General features: G+C 49.8%; 5 protein-coding genes across 5 annotated transcripts; all 5 read right to left on the bottom strand.

Moving 5' to 3' along the window:
* Nucleotides 1-548: 548 nt before the first annotated feature.
* On the bottom strand, nucleotides 549-2,578 carry adB (adenylosuccinate synthase ADE12). The gene is made up of 5 exons (XM_073711739.1): nucleotides 2,477-2,578; nucleotides 2,287-2,388; nucleotides 2,154-2,222; nucleotides 1,644-2,095; nucleotides 549-1,593 (listed from the first exon to the last, which is right to left on the bottom strand). Exons 2-5 carry the CDS (start codon nucleotides 2,327-2,329, stop codon nucleotides 883-885), a joined length of 1,275 nt encoding a protein of 424 aa, XP_073570065.1. The 5' UTR covers nucleotides 2,330-2,388; nucleotides 2,477-2,578; the 3' UTR covers nucleotides 549-882.
* Nucleotides 2,579-2,898: 320 nt separating this feature from the next.
* On the bottom strand, nucleotides 2,899-4,525 carry BJY04DRAFT_192058 (uncharacterized protein). The gene is made up of 5 exons (XM_073711738.1): nucleotides 3,839-4,525; nucleotides 3,622-3,777; nucleotides 3,423-3,560; nucleotides 3,244-3,366; nucleotides 2,899-3,163 (listed from the first exon to the last, which is right to left on the bottom strand). Exons 1-5 carry the CDS (start codon nucleotides 4,288-4,290, stop codon nucleotides 2,926-2,928), a joined length of 1,107 nt encoding a protein of 368 aa, XP_073570064.1. The 5' UTR covers nucleotides 4,291-4,525; the 3' UTR covers nucleotides 2,899-2,925.
* A 35-nt stretch (nucleotides 4,526-4,560) lies between these two features.
* BJY04DRAFT_83340 (DnaJ domain protein) lies at nucleotides 4,561-7,674 on the bottom strand. Its single transcript, XM_073721159.1, has 4 exons — nucleotides 7,570-7,674; nucleotides 7,167-7,479; nucleotides 6,046-7,119; nucleotides 4,561-5,986 (listed from the first exon to the last, which is right to left on the bottom strand). Exons 2-4 carry the CDS (start codon nucleotides 7,261-7,263, stop codon nucleotides 4,695-4,697), a joined length of 2,463 nt encoding a protein of 820 aa, XP_073570063.1. The 5' UTR covers nucleotides 7,264-7,479; nucleotides 7,570-7,674; the 3' UTR covers nucleotides 4,561-4,694.
* A 727-nt stretch (nucleotides 7,675-8,401) lies between these two features.
* Nucleotides 8,402-11,917, bottom strand: BJY04DRAFT_83336 (Zn(II)2Cys6 transcription factor). Its single transcript, XM_073721158.1, has 3 exons — nucleotides 9,627-11,917; nucleotides 9,519-9,571; nucleotides 8,402-9,450 (listed from the first exon to the last, which is right to left on the bottom strand). The coding sequence occupies exons 1-3, from the start codon at nucleotides 11,803-11,805 to the stop codon at nucleotides 8,551-8,553; spliced, it is 3,132 nt and encodes a 1,043-aa protein (XP_073570062.1). The 5' UTR covers nucleotides 11,806-11,917; the 3' UTR covers nucleotides 8,402-8,550.
* A 1,600-nt stretch (nucleotides 11,918-13,517) lies between these two features.
* BJY04DRAFT_219519 (MFS transporter) lies at nucleotides 13,518-15,245 on the bottom strand (the record flags this gene model as incomplete). The annotated part of the gene is made up of 2 exons (XM_073716601.1): nucleotides 13,518-14,271; nucleotides 14,362-15,245. The coding sequence occupies 2 exons, from the start codon at nucleotides 15,243-15,245 to the stop codon at nucleotides 13,518-13,520; spliced, it is 1,638 nt and encodes a 545-aa protein (XP_073570061.1).
* Nucleotides 15,246-26,231: the final 10,986 nt, after the last annotated feature.

Below are 26,231 nucleotides of genomic sequence, written 5' to 3'. Positions count from 1 at the left end.
CGGCGTTTTCCGGAAATCCTTCAAATAATGAACGGACATACATGCTACTACTTTACTGCTATATTTTCCAACTCAACTCCTCTCGCCAATTAATCCAATATCTTAGTGCCTGCTTTTTCTTGTCTCTCGAACTCATGTACGATCTACAACAGCATTCCAATTTCCAGCTCAGGCGCCAGGGTCACGGTCACAGTCACAGTCATGGTCACGGTCACGGTCACGGTCACGGTCACGGTCACGATCACGGTCACGGTCACGGTCACGGTCACGGTCACGGTCACGGTCACGGTCACGGTCACGGTACGGTCCTGCCTGGCCTTTGCTTGCTTGCTTGCTTCTCCTTCCCTTCTTTCCCTCACAACTTGAAGAGTGATTGAATGATGTATTATTCTATCTGTTAATTTATCCGTGTTTCGGATTGCTTTCAGTACGGAAGAAGTTCTGGGTACATACTTCCATACCTAGCAGGGATATATGCTTTTACCATTATTTGCTTGTATAATAGAGACTTTCCCCATAGATTGGTTTGAATTGATAAATAACATTTGCCATATTCTTGATTGACCGTATATGAACCATGTAAGTAGTAAACACACTATGCGACATCTATTCTACCTAATCAGATGTCTAATAACAAAGTCATACATATGTAACTGAAACTGAAAAATGATACACGTTTATTGAAGAGAAACAAAATTCTCACAGAAAATCTATAGAAAGGTGAAGACTATATCAGATTTACTAAACGAAAACCGGCCAAACCTCCCACCTACCGTACGTTCCTCTCCTCTCATCAAGGGAATCAGTTCTAATCCGTGGCTTTTGCGTTTGATGTTTTATCGCTTTCGTCATTTTGAGGAGGAAAGCTGGATTTCACTCCATCTAATCGCGCAGAATCATATCGTCACGGGCGGGACCGGTCCCGATCCATTTCACAGGAACGTCGCCAAGTTCGCGCTCGATGTACTCGATGTACTTGCGTGCGTTTTCGGGAAGATCCTCGTACTTCTTCACGCTCATTGTTTTGCTCTTCCAACCAGGTAGTGTAACGTACTCGACCTTTACTTTGTCGAGAACCTCGGCGTCGGCGGGAATGGTGTTCTCTGTGCGAGTGCCGTCGGGCAGAGTGTAAGCGACACCGACCTTGATCTCGTCAAAGTCATCGAGTACGTCGAGCTTGGTGAGGTTCAGTGCGGTGTAGTGGTTGATAGCTTGAGAATAGCGGAGGAGGACGAGATCAAGCCATCCACAGCGGCGCTTGCGACCAGTGGTGACGCCGAACTCACGGCCAACCTGTTGAAGCTTGTCGCCGTCTTCGTTGAGTTGTTCGCTAGGGAAGGGGCCGGAGCCAACGCGGGTAGTGTAGGCTTTCACAACACCAATGATGTTCTTGATGCTAGTAGGGTTGAGAGAGAGAGCTTGCACAGCACCACCCAGACCGGTAGACGAGGAAGTCACGAATGGATAAGTGCCGTGGTCAAGATCGAGCATGAGCGCGTTGGCACCCTCAACAAGGGTATTTGGTGAGTCCTTGTACTTCTGAAGGAAGGCCAGTTGGTCGACGACGTGGGGAGCGAGTAACTTTCGATACTCCTGTTCCTTCTTAGCGACCCTCGGACCGAAAATATGTGAGGATACCCTACCTTGAACCTCGCGATTTCGTCCTCAACGTTGTAGTTCAACTCACCGAATCGCGCAGTGTATCCAGCATGAAGGGTGCGCAGCTTCCGCTCAAACACCTCCTCGTCAAAGATCTCCCCGACGCGCACACCCCTCCTTGAGGCCTTGTCGCTATAGGAAGGGCCAATACCCTTACCAGTAGTGCCAACCTTACGGCCGCCCAGGCCAGCCTCTTCGAGGCCATCAACAACAGAGTGCAGATCGAAGCAGACATGCGCACGGTCAGCAATGAAGGCGCGGCCAGCAGCGCCCTTCAGACCCTTCGTCTCAAGCGCAGCAAGCTCCTTGAAGAAACTAGGGACGTGCACAACGGTACCAGCGCCAATGAGGTTGACGCAGCTTTCTGAGACAAGACCGGATGGGAGAATGTGGAAGTCGTATGTCACATTGCCGTGAACAATAGTGTGGCCGGCGTCTAGTGGAATTTTGAGACCATGCGCGTGGCGGGATAAATAGGCAGGAGGTCAACTTACTGTGGCCGCCAGCGGCACGGCAGCAGAGCGTCGCCTGCTGCGACAGCATATCCGTGATCTTTCCCTTACCTGCTCTCAATCAGCCCCGGGTTCTGTGTCTCAATCGATGGACCTGTGGCTAGCTATAACCCACCTTCATCGCCCCACTGGCTACCGAGGACAATTGTAACAGCCATGACGATAGATTCGACGAGGAATATGTTTTCTCTATAACAGGCTCGTATGATAAGTCAATCTGTAGGAAAGACGCAATTAGCTTCCGCTCATACTGCGATTGGCTCACTGGACAGCGAAACTTCACGGAACCAATTGGTCGAACATACAGCGATTGACCGACAAGACTGGTGTGATTGGTTCAATAATCACTTCAGGAAGCGAACTGAAAGTGATGGAGCAGCAGCGAAATGTCCGCGACCGTCAAAGACCAAAAGCCAGAAAAAAGAAGGAAGGGGATTTGCGGACGGCGGCGATGATATAACTTTGCCTGCCTGCCCGTGACTCAACCACGTTGTGTATTGTATGGTACTCGCAGTCTTTTCCTCCATACAGAGTGTAGATATTCGAACGTCATAGTGGTAAAATTACCATGGTCACCCCCAACGGCGGGGTTGCCTTGATTCACCGAATTGGGAAGGTGGCGGCCCGGGGTTTGGACTTCCGGTATCGGCGACTTTAGGGCTTAGGGGTAGGGCATGCTTAGGGCTGCCAGTACTTTATCGGATGAGGAAAATATGATTGCATTAAACACCCATACTCTCGTATCTCTTTAGAGTTATAGAAAGATCACAACAGTTGGCTCAACAAGGTCACTACTCCCCGCAATTGCAGGCGTGACAGCAAGCCCAGCACGGATCGTTCTTGCTCCGCCTCTACATACAACATTCTCATCCTTCTCTACCCTAACCTCCACAGCTGTGTCTTCCAATGCATCGATGAGAGAGCCACAGTCGAACTTCTCACTGGACTGTACGATGAACTTCTTAAAGTCGGTTAGGTTTGGGAACTGCGCACTGCAGGATCGCAACTCGTTAGCAACCTAGATCCGTGCAGAAGCCAGGAAGGAGATCAAGTCAGATTGCATGACACGCACCTCTTGATACTCCCAAGCAAGCTAATCACATTCCCCTTCTCACCCGGTAAATTAATCTGTAGAGTCTCTGAAGTCTTGACCCCAAATGTCTCGGGGTATTCCCGTAAGAGAGGGAAATTGAGCCTACCCACAGGTTAGCATTGCATTGACGCGGCACGGTACAGAACTGAAAAACGAACGAAGTGATACTGCCCTTCATGAAGGCATGGCCCTCAATCGTGCTGAGCTTCGGAAAGTCAACGGCCACTGGCGAGCCGTATATCTCGAGTTTCAAGCCTCCTACCTCTACGATAGAGGCAAGTTCGGGTATAGATAAGCTATCAATTTGAGTGTCAGCACTCGGAGCGGTCCAACATTTTGAGTAGCGTTGAAACTAGCCTCGACACATTCCCGGTTATCTCTAGTTGCTGTACATGCTTCAAGGCAGGGAAGGAGATCTTCATTGTGGTGAAAGTAGGTCCAGATTCGTAGCACCCCTCTGTGCTGCAGACAGAGACCGGGCCGTAGACGGAATCCAGGACGCCGAATGATACTCTAATTAGAGGCAGACTGTTAGTGAACAATCATCATGGCCTGCGTGATAAGGAAGACCTACCTCGATAAATTGCCTTCCAGCCGTAGCCCTGTAGTATTCTTCAAAGAAGGAAACTGAAGCTCCGGCAACTCTGTAGGCACAAGCATTTGAATGTTCTCCGCATACTCCAGCTTGGGAAATGACACTTTCTCCAGCAAAGAGAGATATGAAAGATTGAGGTACTCAACGTTGACAAGATCCGGAAATTCAAGCGAGGTCAAACCAGGCCCATTGTAGTATTCATCGTTCTGAATCCCTGTGAGGTCGGTCACATTATGGAGGATAAGAGGGCCCGTGTAGTTTGCCCCGATCCTTACAGTACCGTTGAAAGATGGGCAGTTCTGTGAAATAGCATCCAACATTGCCTGGCTGTAGGCGTGATATGTGTCTCGAGAGTCACAGGCTTGGGCACGAATGGCTGGTGATAGAAGTCCGAGTAGCATGCCGAGGTGGCGCCAAATCGAGAGGCCCATATCGAGCCCAGGGTCAGTCGATTGAAGGACTTTGGGAGAGAACCCGCAAGGGCGCAGGGCCCGGTTTATAACAGTGCCATGGACAGATCGACCAGCAGAGGCCCTCTAGGAGTCTAGTCAGGAACAGGAATTGGAATGTGGTCCACTCTGCCAAGGTGGAATTTGACAGGCGGCGGCGGCGGCGGAGACTCGAAGTCTGGGCAATGTCACCATTATCCACTCCCTTGACTTTAGACCTCCTCGCTTCGCTTGAGATGTGACTAAAAAGAGGTCTAGATGGCATTGCCGAAAACTATGGTACACCCAAAACACATAACCAACCCTAGGTATAGATATAACGATGTCAAATGTCCTTACCCAGCGCCATTGCTTCGCCATCCCAAATGCAGGTCGAAAAATGTTGTTTAGATTATTCGCCCTCCACTGCGTAGCCACTCCCTCAATTGCCCGTGCTTTAACATACACTCCAGATGCCGCTCACGCGCAACCTCCCAATGCTTCATCACCTTCTCATCCTGAACTAGAGCGTTCGTATAAGATGTGAACCCCCTCCGAGTCGGAGGTCCCGTATTGTCGTCGCTATCGTCGCCAGCTTCATCGTCACTCAAGCGAAGAGAATCTCCAATAGCACCGATCCAGTTTGGCGCCATTTCAGTCACATTGCTCCTGTGACGGGCGAGGAAGTGAGTGACCATGCGGCCGTTGAACGTTTCCCATTCGCGTACATAGGCAGCCATCTCAGCGATGTACCGATCCAATGCGACTCGCGCTATTGCTGGCTGCTTGGACCCAGCACTTATCTGCACGGGCTGCGGTGGCTCAGGTCGTTTAGGAGGATTAGGACAGGCCAGTTGTCGAGGATGCGTGTTGCCCATTGCTGTCTTCGGAGCCTTAGTTCGTGACTCAAAAGGAAGAGTCGATGCAATGTCCTTTAAATCTTCGAGACCACCGCTATTTGTCGAAGTGAAAGGGAATACACCACTTAAAATTTTCATGTTCAAAGGATTGTTCGCCGCGTCTTTAGATCCGGATTTTGGACCTGGCTGAGCTTTCGGCAAAGGAGCTGTCTTCCTGCTGGCTGTAGCTCCTGAAGCGGTAGCGGGAGCAAAATCTTTAGCGGGGACTTCATCGTCGAGATCCATAGCCTCTGCGTCATTGCTAGGTACCTGGCCGTTGTCTCCTCCTACGGTAGATTCTGCCTCCTCAGCTTCTGTTGCGACACTAGCTTGCTGGGGTGTAGGCCGCAGCCTCGTTCCCTGTCTAGTTTGTTTTCGAGGGCTCCGAGTCCGCTGAGGATTTGGTTGCCTTTGAGAGCCTTCACTGTTCGGCAAAGCATCCGACAAGTCCCTGAACTGGAACGCCTCCGCCCAATTATTATTGATGAAGCTCTCCTGTGAGAACGGCATTTGCTGCGATGCGGACTTTGAGCGGGATGATTCACGTTTGGGTGTATTTCCTGTACCCTTTGATGGGGTATCTCGTGTCGATGCTCGTCCACGATCATTGATTTTTGAAGATTCTGGAGAGTATGCGAACGGTTCTCGACGACTGGATTTTCGAAGGTCATCGTGACTGCTGCTCTTGAATGTCCCGTTCTGGGCGAAGTCTTTAGAAGCAAAAGCAAAGTCGGCTTTCTTAGAGAAAACTGGAGTGTCAGAATTATTTCTCATCGAGCCGGCAGAATCTGAATCATGTGCTGGACAACTACAGTTAGCACAAGAAGACGACCACAAATTTTACTGTCGAGTTACTCACTGGTTCCGGTGTTCCAGCCATTGGTACCATGAAAGTTGGAATACTTCTGCTGCTGCCGAAGCCTACTTTTAGGCACCGCCTTCGGCTTAAACGTAACTTCATCTTCACTAGATTCACTAGAGCTCGTGGAATCATAATTCCGAGTTCCATCGGCCCTCAGGCTTGGGCTAGCACTTCGATGCCGTCCATTGTGTTGAGGGTCAGGACTTGGCGGGTTGGTGCGAGGGCGTGGGTTAGGATGATTTTTCGGTGGTGTACGAGCGCTGCCAGAGCGCCCTAGCATTGAGCTTGAGAAAAATGTCTTTTCACCACCGGTGGTGGCATACTTGCTACTGGATCTCTCGTACTCCGCTGGATTCACATTCTCTGCGCCGCTAGGAAAGCCAGCTGCCGGCTTTCTCGAGGTTGGAGAAGGGGCTGGTGTAAATCGGTCAAAGCGCGAAGCATTTCTGTACGAGGCTGTGTTGGCGGCCATAGGTTCATCACCGCCTGCGGCCCGGGGAGCAAACCCTTGCTTTTTCTTTCCGAACTGTGCATGGGCTGATTCGGCAGTGGTTGGCTTGGTGCCTGTGTGAAGGTGCTCGTAAGCAGATTTTGGTCTCGCAGTTGACCCATTAGTCGGTCCAGCAGGTCTAGGTACAGCTCCTGCTTGTCCTGCACGTCCGCGAGGATCAAAGGTCGACCAACCACCAGGACCTCCTTTCATCTCCTGAAACCCTCGATATGCATCCGCGCGAGTTTGCGTTTGGTCACGCATTTGCTCCCAAGGCTGCTTAGGCGCGGCTCTTGCATAGCTAGCGTATCGCTGCGCACCGGTTGAAGGGCCATTATGGAAGGACTTGGGGCGTTCGGAAAATTGGGCCTTAGTGTTTGGTTTTGGGGTAGGATAGGCGGCAGATTCCCTTCGGGCAGAGCTGGTTTTTGGCCCATAGAAGCCACTTCGTAGCCTTTCGGTGTCATATTTTAACCGTTGGTGAGGATCAATGAGGATTTCGTGAGCTGCCTGAATCGCTTGGAACTTTGCGTTAGATTCCACCTCTTTGCCAGGATTCCGATCCGGATGGTATTTGAGAGCTATTCAATGTCAGAAACACTCCGTTCTTTCCTTCCTCCATTCTCACCTAGCTTCCTGAACTGCTTCTTGATATCCTCGGCGTCCGCGCCGGCCGTGAGGTTCAAGTCTGCGTAGTAGTCTCTCCGCACATCTACTTTGACCATTTTGAATACGTGGCCCGCCCGTAAGAAATCGATGTCTAGAGAGAAAATCGAATGCCACTATAGTCTGGTATAAATGTGGCCCTGCTGTACATATCCTAATTCGAGGACACTTGGAGTGGGGAGGACGGATATGGTGGGAGGACGGCGAACGCGAGAGGAAGCGGAGGGATGGAATGCGGCAGTTCCGGAGCGACAGAATAGTCGGATCAATCTATACTATTTGAATAGATAGCTAAAGTCAACTTGCGACCCCCTCATGAAAGTTGGAGAAGCAGGATAAACTGCCCCAACGAGGTCAACCCGTACCTAGATTATGTTGTTTCTCTCCAACCTTTGTTTATGTCGGCGCTGTCTTTCATGCGATTCACAAGACAGAAATCATTGACATCGTTCTCCTTCAATTTATCCTCCTTGTCTCTCGTGAGTGGCAACGGCAAACCTCGACCGATCCAGAGTCGGTAGCACAATGCTACGCAGGAATCCGTTAGGGAGGAAGGCAGCGCAGCCTGGTAGATCAGATCAAAGCTCCCCGTAGGCAACAAGACGCAGGAACCGAGCGACGGCGGCGCAAGAGAAGGTAAGACAAGCTGCAAGCTGGTCCAGCTGTGAAGAGGCCGTAGTGGATCTGATCAGTTCTCGTGGACTTTTTTTTTTCTTAGCGTGGAGGGGGATGAGCGGGCGATCATGGGGACAGACTTACGGTACCGACTACTGACTCGGTTTTCTGTTTGTTTGCTCCGATCTGGTGGCTTCAGCCTCACGCAGATTTCATCTCGATCGGGTTATTTCTTAAATGAGGAGAAAGTCGAAGGAAGAGCGAGAGAGAGTAAGGGCGAGAGAGGAGAGTGACGAATGCAAGCACCAAGACAGGGTGCGCTGGCTGTCCCGCAGGAAGAGGAAGTCAGCCACAAGGCAGGAGGCAGGAGGCAGGATGGATCTGATGGAAGGATTTCGGAGGTCGATCTGCCGCCAACTCAACCACCCGCAAAACCCCAGGATTGAATTTGGTGCCCAATTTGCATCATCTTTGCCTGGCTTCAGATGTTGAGGTGCTAGTCAAGTGGAAGTGCCATTTGGTGGTTAGGCTCTTTTACATTTGCTAGCCTCGGGCTTGCTGACTGCAACCCAAACCCACACATACACCGTCGTCAATCCATTAGCATTCGTGATGTCGGAGACTAATATTTAGTGAGAATATATATATATCATGAATCACCAAGCTTGCAGTTCTTCTATAGACCCCACGCTCCCAAAAGGATGGCCTGCCTTGTAGCCATAAAGAGAAATCTATAAACCAGATCCATGCCCTTGTCCTGCTCCGCCACCGCCAAAGAAAAACCCTTCAAGCAAATCATAATTAGCATTCTCACTCCAGTCATGCTGAAAGTCAACAGCCATGCCAAATCCTAGATCAATGCCGACACTGTGGCCGGCCCCGTGTCCAAGCGACGGCATCGCCTGTAGCTTATACTCTGAGTTTTCGTCAGACCCCAGAGACATCTGGCGCTCAAGGAGGGCCGAGTCATAGTCGAGGTAATCAATCCCCACACCAGCTGGATTTTCTGGATCTGTAGGGTGAAATTGAGGCTGCCCGGTGGTTGCACCGACGCTATTTGGTGACTCCTGCTGAGGAGAGTTGCCGTAGTAGTATTGTGGTTGGGATTGTTGTGTCTGCGGAGAGACCGGATTTTCGTAGTTGGCATAATACTCCATGGATGGGTTGCGCTGAGGATTTGGTCGTACGAAATTGGGATCCGGGGTTTCGGGTATGGGATAGGGCTGCGCCTGCTTGCCCATGGCGCCAGCACTTTGTCTTTCTGAGAGAGCACCATTGTCGCCGAAGAGGTCTTCAAGGTTCATATCAAATCTCGGTACAGGTCGAGATTGTCTCATCTGCAACTGTCGTCGCTGCACACCTTGACGCTGCCGTTGATCAACCGATTGTCTTGCGTAAGGTCTTGGTCTGGAGTGCATTAAATTAGACTGCCTTGAGCTGCTACTGCCTGGTTGTATCCGGCTCAAATCAACTTGTGGCCCGAAGCCTGTTGTTGACAAGCTCATTTCAACCGTAGCTTTACTCATACGTTCAAATGCATCGCGGCATGCTTCTGCAGGCGGGCACTTGTGCATTAGGTCTCCAAGCACAGACGTTGCGGCAAGGACGGTAAAATCGACTTCATCGAGGGTCTGCAACACAAAAGTGGTCATCAGTTTGGTGTTCAAGCACAGAAATTAATAGCGTGGTGTTAACATACCAGACGGCTCCGCACCCATGGCGAGTGCCAAATTGCGTACAGAAATGAGATACCTAGCGCAAAAAGTATGAGCAGCTACTAGTGTGAGTGTAGATCATCCGTCCTTACCAGCCATGAAGATATGATGGGTCGCTAGATACGTATAATTCACAAGGCGTACCCGGTGCATCTGACGGTAGATTCGGATTACTTTCTGTCCAGCCTCAGCTACTTTATAGTAGATGGCATCCTCATCTTCCTCATCTACTTGTGAGAACGACGGACTGGAGACATCCTCAGCAGGCGAAAGCTCGTCTGCCAGTTCAGCAGGAACAGTAAGGCTCTGTTGATATAGCATTATGACTGCCTGCCAGTAATTCAGCTCCAGGAACTCGAGGGGAAATCGTACTCCGTTCTCCTGCGGTATTGGTGCACTCTGCTTCCATTCCAAAAGTCGCCGATCAACATCTCTCCTCCACGAACGGAAAGAGTCGAATCCTTGGAGAAAAGGGGAAACAATATCAGTACGCATAAAGTTCTTGGCTTCATGCGGCACTCTCTGCCGTGCGAATCGTGCTTGTTGGTGCTGCAAAACGTCCTGGATTTCCGACTGCAGTAATCGCAGCTTGAAATAGTGGAAGGCGGAATGTTTGTAGCTTGGAGAGCCTTCTGGGGCCTTCACTATACCGGACTTCGTAATGTATTTGTCCTCCAATATAGACGGAAACTCGGTGCTTATGGCCTGGTCACTGATGCCGAACGGACGGCCAACGCAGCAGCTAACGAGGCGGTCGAAACTATAGCAACACCACCACAGCCGTCGACGGAAGTCACGCACCCATTCTCGACGCCCTCGCTCATTGACGTCAATCCGCAGTTTTCCTTTACTGCCGTCTTTTCCTTGTGTGCGAGGTAAGTTCCCATTCCCGGGTGCGTCGATACCTGTCCCGTCCTCGTAATGCAGGCCAAGATCAACTGCAAGACGCATCGCAACCCCAACAATATACCAAAGACCAGGTGCGACGGGGCGAAGTAAAGCGAAACTAGCAAGAAGGAGGACTGCTTGAAGCTCTTCGAGTGCGCCAAAACCGTCAGTAGTTGCAGAGGTCGATAGGAAAGACTCTAGGTGAACAATGGCGGATGCATGGTATTCTTCCGGCTGATATTGATGACCTGACATGCGCTGTCTCTTGGTCGCCGCCGGCGAATGATCACGACCTTCTTTCTGATCATCTGCTGGTTTGTCCTCAAATATGATCCCGGCACCAATGGCAAACACGATGTTTAAGATATATAGGCTTCGAGGGGAGCGGCTCTTCTCATCAACAGAATAAGTACGATCGAGCAGTTCCATAAAATCGATGCGGTGTACAATGGGTATTTGGGGGTTGGCATGCTCAAAATACAGGTCGGCTAGCCGCTCCGCTACTTCTCTGTCGGGAAACGCTGCACACTTCATCATCGGTCGTGTTTGTAGCCCGAAGAAAGAATCCCGCGTGGTGCTTCCTCCCGTCCCCGTGGCACTATGTGGCAAACTTTCCTTAGGGCGCATTGGGCCACCTGATGCTTTACCGGGGACTGAACTCTTCACGGCGGCAAAGACAACCCGCGCAAATGAGATGCCGGAAGTCGATCCCAGATAACGTGGGTCGGAGGTTCCTTGCACTGAAACCATTCCAATATTCGAAACGAGGTTTTGTATCCTCCAATTGTCTTCCTTCTCAACATCCTGATGATTTCCCGATACTTGACCGCTTTGCAATACATTCTCCAGTGCAGACCCATCTTTGTCCTTGTTCTGCCGCACACGGTTATCATTTTCGTCGGCCGCAGATATATTTGCTGGGCCATTCGGAGGAAGACCATGTGTTTGAGCGGAATCATACCCCGCTTCTACTTTGATAGCTTCCTCCTCGTCAAAAGCCACGGCTTCCTTGAACTCAACCCCGCTGTCTATCAAACGCTTTTCGAGATATGCGACCCGTGCCTCGAGGAAGTGAACATAGCTACGAGGAATCTCTCGCTTCGTTATAGGATCGTAGCCGACGCAGCGCACTCGCGCCTTCTCGCAGGCCTGACACCGAGGAAGTCGTTGATCGCATCGATTCTTCCGCTGCCGACAGCGGTTGCAAGCGGATACATTGCGAAAGGACGAAGTATTCGAGTTGGAAGCAAGAGCAGGGCCTTCATTCGCTGGATGTTGTGACTGCCCCGACAGATCCGGAGGAATCGGAGTAGCTTCGGCTACTGCATGTGGTCGTTTTCTCCCAACGGCGGTTGGGGAGATCGGAGAGGTAGGATTCAGCATAACGGCGGAAGGAGTGATGACCAGCAGCGCAACGGTTCCACCATGTCTCGGCTGTGAGTATTGTAAAAGTGAGTCAAAGCGGGTGAGAAAGCTGTCGCAGTATACCGTGAGTGATCAAAAGGCGAATCAGCACTCATGTAGGCGATAGGCTACTGACCAAGCGCTTTTCTGTGCTCGGAGATCGGTGACTGAGTAGTGGCTGAGGTTCCGTGGTATCGCGAGCAATGTTTCTGGAACTTTTCGTTGTTTCTCCGAGACAGGCGTCAAGGCAAAGGGTAATTCTGAGGGTACTGCGGAGCGCAATGGCAGCGCATGACGAAGACACCTGCGACAACCAGGAGAGGCAGTTCAGGCAGGAGGAAACGATTATGACAGAGAGACGGGGACCGAACAAAGCACAAGAGATGCAAAGAGCGAAGGAGCCAACGCCAGGCAGATCGCGATAGGCTTCTTGCTGGTGGAGATTTTGAGAGTCCTCTCTGATGGGACGTGTAATCTCCAGTAAGATCGATATGCGTGGGGGTACGGAGTACCTCGGTCGGGGCTTGTTCAAGGCTCCGCCAGTCGGGTCGTCAAATATTGCACCGGACTGACACAGAATCTACCGTGACAATGGGAATGAATAGCAAACACAGGCTCCCGCGGATTTCAGGAGGGACAACCGCGAGATGTTATCGCGAACCTTGAGGAAGAGATCCATCGATCTTGATGAGTGCCTGTAATGGACAATACTCGAAATTATCAAGCCTGGACTAGCACGTGACTGGATATAAAGGAGAGAGCATGATTGGCTACTGATAAGCCAGATCGGGCTGCATTTCCACCGCCCGCTGCAGGTCGTGTTGGCGGGAATTCATGGAAATTGTATGATGGCATCAAGTCGTAGCATTTATTCCAAGTCTTGGAACTTTTAAGACCAAGACAGGGCCCCCAAATCAAGGCTCTGCTGCTGTGAGCATCCAAAAGATGGGGACCTACCTTCCAAGTGTATTGCAGGTGCGTTGTACGTTTCCACACAAGGCCACGACCCCGCACTGCCCAAGGCCCTGCTCGGCCGCCTCCGCCAGGTGGAAGGGAGAATCAAGATCTATCAAAAGCGGGGGATGGGCGAGTCGGGCATTAGATCTCCCATCCGGAACATGGTAAACGATCGCGAGACCTTTAAGAGACTCACAATAACGGCTAAGCTGCATAGAGATCAAATTGCAAGAGCAAAGAGAGACTGCGTTGATATCCTCCCACATGACATTGCCGATGAACAGGAACGACAATGGTGTATCTAGCTAACTGCATGCAAGACTAGCTATAAAAACAGATGACCTCCCAGATGCATGGAACAATGAACAATCAACCCTTCAGCAAATGCCTCAAAATGCTTCCTTCCGGATCAAACATAACAAAAATCCACCTCATGCTTTTGAATCCCGCCTTATGCATGCATCCAGTCTATGTAAGCGCCGCCCAATCTTGAATCATGATCTAGAACAAAAGAAATAAATAAGCAGTAAAGAAGAAAAGAACAAGAAATGCAGGAGCAGATGAATATGGGCTCGAAAGAAACAGCGAGGTGGAAACCCCGTTAATAGAACACAAAAATCGCTAGATGTAAGGCACGGATAAAAGATGTTCAGAGAAGACGAGACAGAAGAGATAAAAAGTCAACCCTCAGCCCTAGCAGGTGAACCCACGTACAAACCTTGAATCATTTGCTTTCAAGGGACGAGGCTGTGCACTTCGGAATCATCAACACTCGTTCGTGTGGAAGAGAGCAGTCGGCGCACTTCTTCCGCAGTGCCATCCTCTTCGTCAGCAGCGAAAGAGCCCCGCAGGCCCTTGCCCTCGCGAGACACGTCAGACTCGGCAGTCTTCTCAACGGGGTTCTTTTGTGTCTCGGACTCGTCGATGCAGAAGCTCTGGATGGCGCCAATGGTACATACAATACCACAAGCCCACCATGAAATCACCGAGTATCCGCTATCGAGACCTTTCGAATGCAGAAATCCGGTTACACTCGGGCCAAAAGCACGGCTTAGGCTAGCAGTCGAGGCGGCAGCGCCATTGATGGAACCGAGCACTTTCGAGGAGGGTGCTGCGTTGGCAAGTAGGATTGCAGTAGAGGGGAAGGCGATGACATGGAGCGTAATCTTGCAGATCAGGGCGATATATGCGGCGGTCATCTGAAGCTTCTCAGGGAGAAGGATCAGATACGGGACGAGTAAGTAGAGTGGTGGCCAAACGAGGAGAACGAAGCGAAAGGTGCGTAGAGTCCCGAAATGGCGAACGACGAACGGAAACAACCAAAGTTGAGCAATCATGGAATATACGCCTTGCACTGCGAGCATAAGCCCAATAGTCTTGGTCGAAAGTCCCAAGCCACCTGTAAACTTAAAGGGAAGAATTGGCTCCTCTTCAGACTTTGGGGTGCTAAGGAAGACCGGCATGAGCTGGTCAAAGGATACACTGTGGCTGTTGTCATGTCAGCATATACACACAAACATTGGCAAACTTTTACGACCGTCTATAATCCTTGCGTTGCTATGGAAAGGGTGAACTTACTATGCAAGGATTCCGTATGCCACAATATTGAAGACGACTTGCTTTGTGAAGGCCTTTGGTGTTCCACCAAACCCTCCCCTCATTTGCTTCTCAATGTCGTCATCATCGGAAATATTATCAAGCTCCTTCACTGGAGACAGCTGAGGGGAAGCTTCTGTGCTTCTGTATGCTGGCGGAGCCATCTCATCGAAGTCGTCAAAATAGTCTGAGCCGGCTGCATCCGCTTTGGCATCTGCGACCTCCACAGCCTGCACGCCAGAACCCCAGCATCTGCCAACCAACCAATTGCCCAACTCCAGGCCAACGTCGCGACGATGCTTCTTTTCCGGATGGGTCTCCTCCAAGAACAACAAGCCAACCACCACCCCAGTCACCAAAATGACAACACAGACCAGGTTGGGCAGCAGAAACGGAAACTTTTCGAAAATGGTGCCGCGCGCGAATAGCCCTGGATAGTTGTCGCATGGTTGGGACAACGCACCGCCCATGGCCGGGCCAATGATGGAACCCAAGCACCAGACGAACGGCATAATCGAATAGGCGCGTGGTTGATGCTCTTTAACAGTCACAATCTCGGCGACGGTTGTTTGTAGGACCCCGATGTTCCCGTTCAGAAGACCACCTAGGGCACGGGCAATCATAGCTGTCGCCAGATTGGGAGCGAATCCGAACACGACCATACTGATAGCGGTTCCAATCAGCCCCATCACCAGGACGGGCTTCCTACCAATCTTGTCACTCATACGGCCCCAAAACATGCCAGCCGAGAATTCCGCGAAAGTAAAGGACGATGTAATCAAGCCGGCATACAGCGCAATCTTGCGATCATTGTCTGTCACGTGGAATGATTCCACCATGTGATAGACATAGGGGAAAATCGACATGAAGGCAATTGGCTCACATATGCGGCAAAGTGCTTGTGTCACTGTCAGTCACAGTCGTTACCCAAATCTCAACAATGAACTCTAATGACAAAAAAAAGAAAAAGAAAAGAAAAGAAAAAAAGAACTACAAAAAGAAAAGAAATTTCAGACAAGAACTCCCAAAAAAGGGGTGAACAATTTGGATCATAGCCAGCTATCGACATAACTCTGTTGGAGCTCTATGCACCCAAAAGGGCCTGCAGAAAACACGGATAACGGGCAAGTACTCACCAAGCACAAATAATTGGCGTATAGGAAAGGCTGACCAATCACCACTGCGTTCTTCATGCTGCCTGCTCTGTAGAAACGCTGGTCGTTTGAACATCTTCATCTTTCGCTTAATTCCTCCCAACCTTGTTAATGTGTTGGTGTGCTGGTGTGTCTCGAACCAAAAAAAAAGTACTGCGTCTTCTGCCTGCTGGAAGAGCCCTGGCGAAGGCGAACCGGCCGGAATGCGTTCTTCCTTCCAAATACTCCGTTGGTACAGAAGGAATGACTGTTGGTTCTTTCTTTCTCTTTGCTTTCAAGGGGCCTTTGGCATATCTTCCTTCGTCCAAGATGCTCTCTGATGGCACCGCGAACGTTGCTTCTTTGTGCCTTGGTTTCCAAGAATCGTTTGCCCAATTCTGCTCAACTGTGCGACGACTGCGAAGGGATCCAACCGCGGTGAAAAAACACTAGTTCAAGCCCAATCGAGAGGAGGTTTTGGATAATTGTGAGTGGACAGCGAGGAAGCTGGAGTCGATATGTCGTTGAATGTTGTCGAGTCGATAGAGACAGTGAATGAAACTTCGGCGATAATGAGACGATAGAGTATTGGCGGTGGTAGTATGGAGGAGAGTTAGATGTAGGTAGGTAGTGCTAGGAGAATAAGGGCTGGAATGCGAGGAGGGAAGGGGAAGCTTAAGTTAAGGGTGGTTGAAGAAGGGAGAAGGTATGGATAGGAAGGCAATTTTCAAACAAGGACGGGGAGGAAGATTATTATTAAATGAAGTCCTAGCAGGAAGCAGACACATCAGTCAACAGGTCGATAAAATAATATCTTTCTCTCTGGGAGCTTGATGGAGCCCATTTCGGTTACAGCTTGTACCGTACAAAGCAGTCCAGGTTGCAGGATGCAGTCGGCAGCAAACAGATGAGGAATATCATGGGTCCACATCTATGTCAGGCTGTTTTTTTTTTTCTGACCTGGGCTAATTGGACTTCTTTTTTCGGAAACGGAAAGATGGAAAATATTATTTCATTCTTTGGGACCGATGTTCTCAGATAGACTGAGTGGAGAGAAACAAGAGAATGGATGAATCGCGATAACCCGACTGGTTATCCACTTAACCCACCAAGCAAATAATGGGGTACAACAGACGGGGAACAGGGAAATAGTACAAAACCGCGAAAGATTAATGAAAATAAAATAAAAAAATGAAAATGAAAATAAAAATAATCTGATTGATTCGGGAAAATGAGAGAGCTGGAGACAGACAGAAAAGGGGTGGGAGCCAATGGCGCTTGAGAGGCGGTTAGAACGGACCAAGCATCCACGCCATCCATAGGTCATTCCTATACGGCGGAGGGTTGTTAATCGGTTGGGTAGGTATGAATCTTGACATCCGTGCCTTGACGGTGGCCAGGTACCATCATCAGAGATTTCCGGACAGGTTAGAAGCAAGATACACCTACAGATTACACAGCATGTGCATCAAACGACAAGGAAACGGTATGGTTGGGGTGAGCAAGGCAGCCCGACAAGTGACTCGGTACGACGAGGCGGACGGTTGACTACGTGTAGAATCGATGTCAGGAAAAATGATCTTACGAGAGAAAGGATACGTGGGTCATTTTCTTTTTGTTCTTCAGGTGGGGTGTGGAATCATCATCAGAATAATATGTGACAAAGGAAAGAGATTCGGGGCGTAAACAGTCACATCCATTATTGGGAAGAAGAGGGACCTGAGGAATAAGATACTTACAAGTATCCAGAGCAGGAGAAAAAATCACGAATCACGAATGACAGTGATGACCGGTAGAGTCAAAGGACAGACCGGACCCAGTTGGCCCTGAGTACCGGCTCCGGGGAAGAGTCAAAGTGAGCTCTTAGAAGCGCGCTAAGATGGGCTGTAAGGATGATCACCTTTCCAGAAGTCTGGTTTTAGTGTGACTCCAGCAAGATGATAGATCTAACACACTAAAAATTAAGTACCCACACTCCAGCTGTGAGGCCGCCGTTCCGGTTCCGCCCCAGCTTCATGGACAAGGGGAAAAGGGTCACTCTCCACGTCCACACAAGGGAGGGTTGCTGAAATGAAATGTCTCTCAACAATTATTGCTTATGGTCTGCAAGAGGGTGGAGGTTAGTAGTATATATATCATTTACGGAGTTGAAGAGCTGTCATCAAGGCAAAATCAGAAACAGACGACTCTAAAAAGCAACTCGCATTCAGGAACAGGGTGGGCTTGTGGCCTTACCTACCTTTACAGTATCCTCAGCACACCAGCTCATCCCAAACAGAACATAATTAACAAACAAAGAGAGTGAGGCTGTACTTTAAAAGGCCTTGTTCAGGAGAGAAAGCGGTGATGGGAGCATTGGGAGGAAGGAAGATGCGGTGAATTCAAACTGCTCCATACCTCTCGTCACCAGACAAAAATAATGGAGCTGAAAATCAGGAAATTCGGGTCAGGGCAGATGACGATCAGAAACAGGAGGGAAAAGAAGGAGCTGAGACTGCGGGAAAAGGGCAGTTGGAACATGGGTGGGTCTGATAACTACAGCTAGGAAGTGAGCAGTCAAAGCAGCGATGGATATTATTTCGATTTCATGGGCTCCGGAAATAGTCTCCCATCCAAAACGTCTCACTTTCAAGGCGTAAAAAGGACCTCGAAACCACACTAAATTCTTCTTCTGATGGCCATTTCGTCACTTTGCCTAAAGTGGGCCTAAAACGGGCTGATCGGGGAGGAGGATTGATTGACGTCTAGCGTGGGGACCATCGCCAAAGGAGTAAAGGGGGAAATTGTTGGGGATCAGAGCACTGAGCACTGAGCACACTGATACAGACGTAGGAGTTTGATTCTCCAGGAGATACCACGTTTGTTGCAGATCAAACCTCTCACTCACTTTACATTGAAGGTTGTATAGACCACAGTCAACAGTAGTTACTGAATAACCACTCGGTACCTGAAAGATCCCACTGGGCAGCCCTGGGTAACCGAGCAGTCGACCTATCGACGCGAGGAGGCGAAGAGAAATTGCAGGGCTCAATTCGCTTGTCATGCGGTCAATCAACTCCAATTGAACTGTCTGGTAAGATTTCTATGGGTGGCCCCATTGAGAGTACCGATACTCCTCTCCATTCATATAAGAGGAGTTCTCGCTCAACTGCCTGATACCCTAGGTATCTACAATGATTCAACCCCCCGTTCGTTGTCAATTGTCACATCACCTTGGCTCTAGTTTGAGCGGGGATTTAAACACTGGGTATCGGTCTCTATTCTGTACGAGTATAGAGCATCAACACCACGGAACCTCAAAAGGCATAGAACATTATTGCGCTGTCCAGGGCTGGAATGGGTGCGCTTCAGAGCAGATCTATAGGGTCTGGCCTAGCGCAACCCAAATCTGGAGCCACGTGAGCCAAACGAGGTTGAAAAAGAGGGGCAGAAGGCAGATCGAAGGATGGGTGTTCCATGCCTGCAGGTGATCTCTTGAGTCTTGACCATTATTATTATTATTATTATTATTATTTATTACCTACCTAGGTACTGGTCCCTTCTCGGATACTTGGTACTTACCCATGTTGCGGAATATGTGCTTGAGAGATCCTATAACGGCTGGATGCCCCCGCCCAGCTTGGAAACTAAGTAGCAACCATTCTCTACAAATTTACCCGCTCGACGAATTGTGCTACAAGACTGACGACGTCATCCCAAGTCTCAAAGTTGACGGCGATTCATATAACCCAGGTACCACCCTATCGTTCTATCAGATAAGAGGATCGGACCGGTAAGGTTCGGACTTCGGAGTCCTGCAACTCAGAGGAGGCCCCGATGATGATACTAGAAGTACAAGCTTCGGTGTAGGCTTGAAAAATGGCACCTGTCTCCCTGTAGTCCTCTTGTTGTTTTGTAGCGGGGAAGGGCCGAAATAGATTGCTTCCGGAAACACATACTCTCAGTCAGTGGTTCCCAACGCGCAAAGACGAGGTCACAGCGAAGACCTCTAGGCGCCCGACACGTTCGCTTCATCGATGAGATTCTGAGAACTGCTGACGTGCTGCGGATTTGCATCCTATGCATCCATTCTGTGCATACATCCTTGATGCAAATAATTCTGACAGGCGGTAGAACCACGGTGGAATCAACTCCACTTGGACACCAGATATTTCATGACACTATCAGCAATGACAGCTGCGATGACTGGGGTCTACAGCGCATCTCGTGTTATGACAGGATTCGGACCTCCTATCTCGGCCAGCTAGTTGTCGTGTTCACAGTGGTGTCCATTCGGGGAGTACCGAAGGATTACCGAGACACGGCTGAGATGGATGCCGTTGATGCGCTTCAGGAATGATGTATGAACGCATGGATAGCCATCATGTGAGCACTGACCAAGCCCGCACTGTGTGCACTGTGTGATGATGGTTCGTTGGTTCCAAGACTATCGGCGATCGAGTGTTTCGAAAGCCTAGGGATGGGCAATGATTGGGAGTTCGCGAGGGGCAGTGCCGAAACCCTGCATCCATGACCATCATGTTCCAACACTTTCGGGGGAATTCGACGAGTCATCGCAAGTGATCAGCATCAGGCAACGGTTGACTCGACTGCTGCAGAAGGAAGGTGGGTGGTCGGGAGGCGGGGGATCAAACAAACAGCACGAGCTGTTGTTTCTGACAATGAGCGAGCGACTCCGCCGGCAGTAAGCGGTGAACTAACTCTGAGGAAGCAAACGTTGGGTGCAGACAAGAATCTCAAGGATAAATAGCAATGCAGGACAGAACACTCCATAGAATCCTGGTGGATTTTTTTGTTGGCTGCAGAGTCGGACGCGTGTTTATTTCGCCCATCATCCTCCTGATAGGCTTGTCAGGGGTGCAAACCTAATCCCGCTGGATTTGGGCAGAAACAGAACCGGACCACTACTGGGCAGTTTGACAGTAAGTAGTAGTGGACGGATGGACTGAATGATTACATGCCTTCAAATTAACCAGGGGGTGGCCCATGTCCTTGCCCGCCTTGCAGCAAACCAGAATCAAATATACGGTGAGGGGCGGCAACAAGTCAGTGCCACTGTCCTTTCACAATTTTGAGCAAAACCGTTGAGCACTACTAGGTATATACATAATATGTACAGAGTAGGTGCTTTGTAATGTACAGACTGACTATCACTACCTAACCTTTATCATTCAATCAATCAGCGATTGAATCTTTGTAGGCTAGATTACTCGCTGGAACTGCCCACCATATCCTAGCAAACACGGATGGATATGGAAGCGCCCAAGATCCTGCTCGTCCGGCACAGCAGAAACAGCTGGCAGCTGGAGCTTCTTCCTGATCACTGATCGAGAATTACTGGCCTCTTGTAAGTTGCAGCCGCCTGTCACATGGATGAGATGCGAGGCAACCTCTGATACTATTCTCCGATTCGTCCGCAGGAGGTCCATCATAAGGATGGTGGAAGAACAAAGGATGACACCGCTGCGAATGATTCATGCGCAGAATTCTTTCTTCTATCTACGAGTGAAGAACGGTGGTGGGCAGTGGCAGCCTCAGAAACAGCTGGGCGTGATGGCTCAATATGGTCGTGCTAACTTGATTCGCCTCGATTCATCATTCCGGATAGCCTGAGACAGCCCTGGGACAGCCCGAGAGACCAACCCCAGTACCTCCAGCCGGGCGCTCACCCCACTTTCTTTGTCGAAGACTCGAAATGTCCGGGACAGCGCACGCCGCGTCGCCGCACCATTTTTAGGTTGTCCGTGGATCGTGGTGGACGTATCGTTTTCAACAAACGTTCAAGTTGTCTCTGGCTGGCATAATCATGATACGGCAACTGGGATCGCTCTGCGACAACGACTGAGTACCTAGGACCAAGCCACTTTGGATGACGCACAATCCAGTAGCCTCATCGTCAAACAGAATAGCGCATCAAGTGGATCAGGGATCGCCTTCATATGCAGCCTACAAAATATCGAACCGTCCTGTCGGTGCTGGATGATCCCTTCGGAAATGAGGAGCTCGCTGATCGGTCATGCCCCCTTATTATTATTCACTGTTCAGCCCGCTGTTCTGTGACGATGAGCAATAATAATAATAATGATGAGGCGAAGGTAGTCTCTGACTCTCTGTACCAGCTCACCAGTTTCAAATACCTGACGCCTTGTCAGGTCGTTGTTAGGCACATTCGGAGGGTCACGCACAGCCTGCACAGGCTAGGTAGTTCATGAATTCGACGCCTTGGCCGCCACAACCGCACAGCGCACTCACATTGATCAACTCGTTGATTTTGCCGCTACATTTTGAGTACATAAATCACGCCTCAAAATCATAGCCATGCTTTAAGCCTACTGTGTCCACGTCTGCTGGTCTGCAAGCAGTCACCATTGGCCATTACGATCCTCGAAAAGTAACATCTCTTTGCAGGGTTGAACGGTTGAACCCCATGGATGCATTACAGAGTACTCGAGTGTCGACGGAATTGCCTCCGAGCCTCCATGAGACAAGCACTCAAAGAAAGCCTACCTCGGCCAATAATGTGAATCAAAGGCGGGAAATTGTGATGTCAAATGATATTCCAAGGCTCTGTTACACACCGGATGTTCGGAGCGCCTAGCGTCGAATGCTCAAAAGTCCGTGCCTACACCGTACTTTCAACGACCTAGCGAGAGGTCTCGGAATTCAAAACAGGGTCACGGAGTACTAAAGTTCTTCTCCTTTGCTTTCCTCCCGCGTGGAAACTGCTTTGGCTGTTCTGACTTCTGAGATGATTATTGTGTTCCTGGTGGCAAACGGCAAACCTGAATTGAATTGAAACAAATCTAAGCCCTCCGGTTACCGTACCGTCGGAAAGCATGATCCGGTGCCGCGGTGACGGTTCCAATAATCAGCGCTTAACTCCTGCCAATGCTCCGTGATCCAGATGGAGCTTGGAGCTTGGAGCTCTTTGTGTTCACTTTCCAGTACAGCGTAGCCACCACTGTCAATGTATTGTTACTGCACATATATGGCTACATCTCTGAGTCTACAGTGTAGGATCATGATGGACATGGGCTTGCAACCAACTGCTCAGTCGCCCTCGCGAATCACACTCCACTACTGCTGCCCAGCAGCCCAGCCCAGCCCGAGACCTTTCTCATTGACCGTTTCGAGGCTAGGCCATCTCATCTACCAATCCTCCGGTAGTAATTCCCGGGCCCCATGTTACAGTTAGGGAGAACTTAGAAGTTGAGACTTGAGAACGACTCTCATGGAAGATGGATCCCGATTCCCGCCCCCTTTCAGTCATGTGAGCAGCTAGTGGGAGGAAACAATTCCCACTGGACATCTCTCTTCAAGTTCCTGGGCCTCCCCCCCTCCCACTCCACTTGGATGTCCCAAATTTTCGATCTCTGCTCGCAAACGCTTTCGTAGTAGTACTTTAAAAACAGTACTTTCGAGACGATGTTGTACTTCTCCTCGGAGATCTCAGGACACTTCCGGGGTTCCTTGCCGGTCGCTCTCGAGGCTCTATTTTTTTTTCCCCCGAGGCCGTCCCCTCCTCGAGAAGTACTCCGAGGGACCGAGACTCGAGTGTACCCTATGCGAACAGGTGTCTCCTTTCCAACGTGGGGCACCTGTCAATCGTTGGATCGAGCAAGGATCTGGAGGGATCGACCTACCAGCTTACAGAGATGATGATTGATCTTGCCGAGAACAAGGCAAGCCACAAGTTGAACAACAGATCATTCAATAATCAATATCATCGGGTCAAACAAGGAACAGGGATTGTCTGGATCCAATGTCATCCACCTTGTTGACAGGGCAATTCGAGACACGGTCTTTCAATCAATAAACCCTCGAATCACATCATTCATTGGCGCTAGTCTACTTTTTGTCTCTCTTCCATTCAGGAACCAGACAAAGGCATTCATTTGCGTCTGCGCTGCTGCGGACACTGGACAGTCAGACCAAGTGTCGGTCAGTCGGCGCGTGAAACCTTGCATGCATGCATTGAGCCGAACCTTACAACCTCAACTACCGTGCATTGAGTGACGAGATCATGATATGATCATTGCAGCTTTGAACTCGGTGAATCTGGTGGTCATCAGACTCCCACCGAGTGAAATGTGCCCCATGCCTACATCTGCATATGTTGTACAAGGGTTAGTAGGCGTCCTGTCGGCATTTGAGTCGAAGTACTTATACTTTGACGCTTTGCTGCATTCACGCAAGGATCGTATTTAGATGATTGAATACCAGCTGGTCAGCACCACTTAAAAGGACGGTCTGAGCTCTTAGGCCACAACTACTAGCGCAGAAAGCTGCAAGTTGAATGAAGTCATGCTGACGGGGGCAGCACACAGTTTCTCACTCAGAGACAGGCCAAGATGGCGGATGAAGCTTGCATAATGCCATAATCCAACAGATTTTGAATCTTGGTTGTTTGACGGAGGTGTGGGCAGAGGCAGTCAAGATCAATTTTTGAGAGAGCAGCCTATCACAGAACAATCAGAGCAGTAACTCAAGGCTGTTTGATACATGTTATTGGATCGATTAGAGATTTTTCTTTTCTCTTGAAACAAACTTGAAGCACGTTTTTCCAACCAGCTTGTCTTGGGGTCCATAGATCTGCTGCCACTGCCTGCCACTGCCAGCTCCAACTGCTCTTCTGCCTGACTCGCAACATATGGATTTGTAGCAACATTACACCGAAATAACTCGATTCAAGTCCCTCAGGGCAAGCAGTCGAGTATATCCTCCCGACGTTTATCGAGTGTTGGCACAGAAAGTAGCCCTTAGGAACCGGCATTGCGCTCAGGTCAGGCGAAGTAACACGGCTTGAATCCCTTGTTGTGCAGCATGGATGGATTGATAAAACACAACCGAAAATGACTGTTGTTGGAAAATACGGCCAATTAGCAGCTTAGGGGCAATAAATCTACCCTACGGGGCCCACAGAGGCAGCACAGCAGCAACAGTTGCTCATACATTGTCTGTCAATAGAGGCAATTTACCTGATACTTACCTAGGTAGGGCAGTTGATAAGTTGACGATGACGTTGTGAGGCACGCCTATCTAACAATCTCTTATGCATACCTAAATCAGTGCTTCAGGTTCGCCCGTAATAATAATGATTGCGGTCTGTGCTGCGTACATCAGAACTGGGTACGGAATAGTCCGTATACGAAGCCGATCTCAGCGTTCCGAGTCTTAGCAAAAGTACCTAAGTAGGTCCTCCGTACGGTGTACCTCTCCCTCGTGACTCGTCCCATCCTTTCTCGCTCGTCGACTGGTCCTTTCCCAATGAAGTCCCTCGGAATCTGAGAGGATTTTCCCATTTTGGGTTTCATGGCGCACCCCCTCTTTTCCCTAGCAGCTTAGCTCCCTTGCTAGCTTTCCCGGTTTCGGACCTGGCGGAAGAGATGCTGTTCGTTGGCGTTATTGGTCGACGTTTTTGGAGCTGGAGTACCTTACATCGGGAACACGGGGTATTCTGGGCAATAATGGCGACAGAAGTACTTGGACAAGGTACGGATCTTCGTAGTGTAATCGTGTTTGAATGGATGGGACTAGAATACGTAGTAGAATTGCCTCTTTGAGAGCCACGATGAGGCAGCCCACCTTACTTCCGTTGTCCCTTCTAGACCTTGTCCGGTGGACAGTTGCTACAGCGGAAATCAGCTGATAGATTTAGGCTGGCGAGGTGGCTTTTTCTCTTAATAGGTTCTATTGTAGACCAAATGTACCCCGTCTCTACGGAGTAAGAGGCGGAGTTGGTTGTGGCAGGTATTTCTGATATGTCTAATTCTGATCTACGAGGCGTCAACTAGTTAGCAGGTCTAGACCACACGGTGCCCTTGTGAAGAAGTTGCCGCAGTTCAAGGCTCCCTTTGTGGTGTTCAATGAGATTGTTCCAGACCTTTCATTATCGCAGAACGAGTCGAATAATGAAATGCATGCCGATGTTCGATGAGACTTTGTGGCGCCGTTGATTCGCTGCTCTGAGATACGAAAGGGCTGGCCGGGGATGTTGACTTCATCCCGAACTCATTTTTCGCCTCTGGCTTTCACTGAAGCCTCGCACTAAAAACGGCAAAGGGTGTCGCATGGACCCTTCATATCGTCAACTCTATGCACATCAAGCCGACAGCATCATTCTCATCTCGTAAAGCTTCCTGTGGTCTTCCGTCTCAGGTTGTCTTGCCGACAGTCCTCCGAGCACACGTAGTCATCGCCTCGTAAGTTGAATGCTCCGCAGTATGCTGCGCTCTTCTGGGCTCACTTCAAACCGCTTGCGTCAGGAAACTGTCAGCACTAGTTGTTCCATTATTATCACGACTGAAACTACCGTTGTCCGAATCGGCGGGCTTAACGTATGGATGCGTTGGTTAATGACGTTTTACGAAACGACCGGCATAGTGCCGGAGTTATTATTTGTTCTAAGAAAAATCAGCCCACGATCAGTAGTGCCATATCTGGATCGACAGGATTCAGTTGATATCCAGATGAATGAGAACTTCGAAGAGGACAAAGTAAACGGAGTTTGGGCATGGGAGAAGCCGATCCTACCTTGCGACAAAACGTTATCATCACGTGGAGATAAAGGCAGAATCACATGATGTCAAAATACCTTCCAACTTGAACCGTCATGGTCTTGACGCGTGAGGCATTTTTCTTCAAAAGAAGAGAAGTCTCTGTTTTCTGTTCGTCGAAGTGCTTGGATCGATAAGTTGCGATAAGAAGTACTAGTTCAGG

The sequence above is a fragment of the Aspergillus karnatakaensis genome (assembly GCF_047715665.1).
Source record: "Aspergillus karnatakaensis strain CBS 102800 unplaced genomic scaffold BJY04scaffold_32, whole genome shotgun sequence".
Lineage (NCBI taxonomy): Eukaryota > Fungi > Ascomycota > Eurotiomycetes > Eurotiales > Aspergillaceae > Aspergillus > Aspergillus karnatakaensis.
Note: the sequence above shows the minus strand (reverse complement) of the source record. Positions and strands in the feature narration are given on the sequence as shown.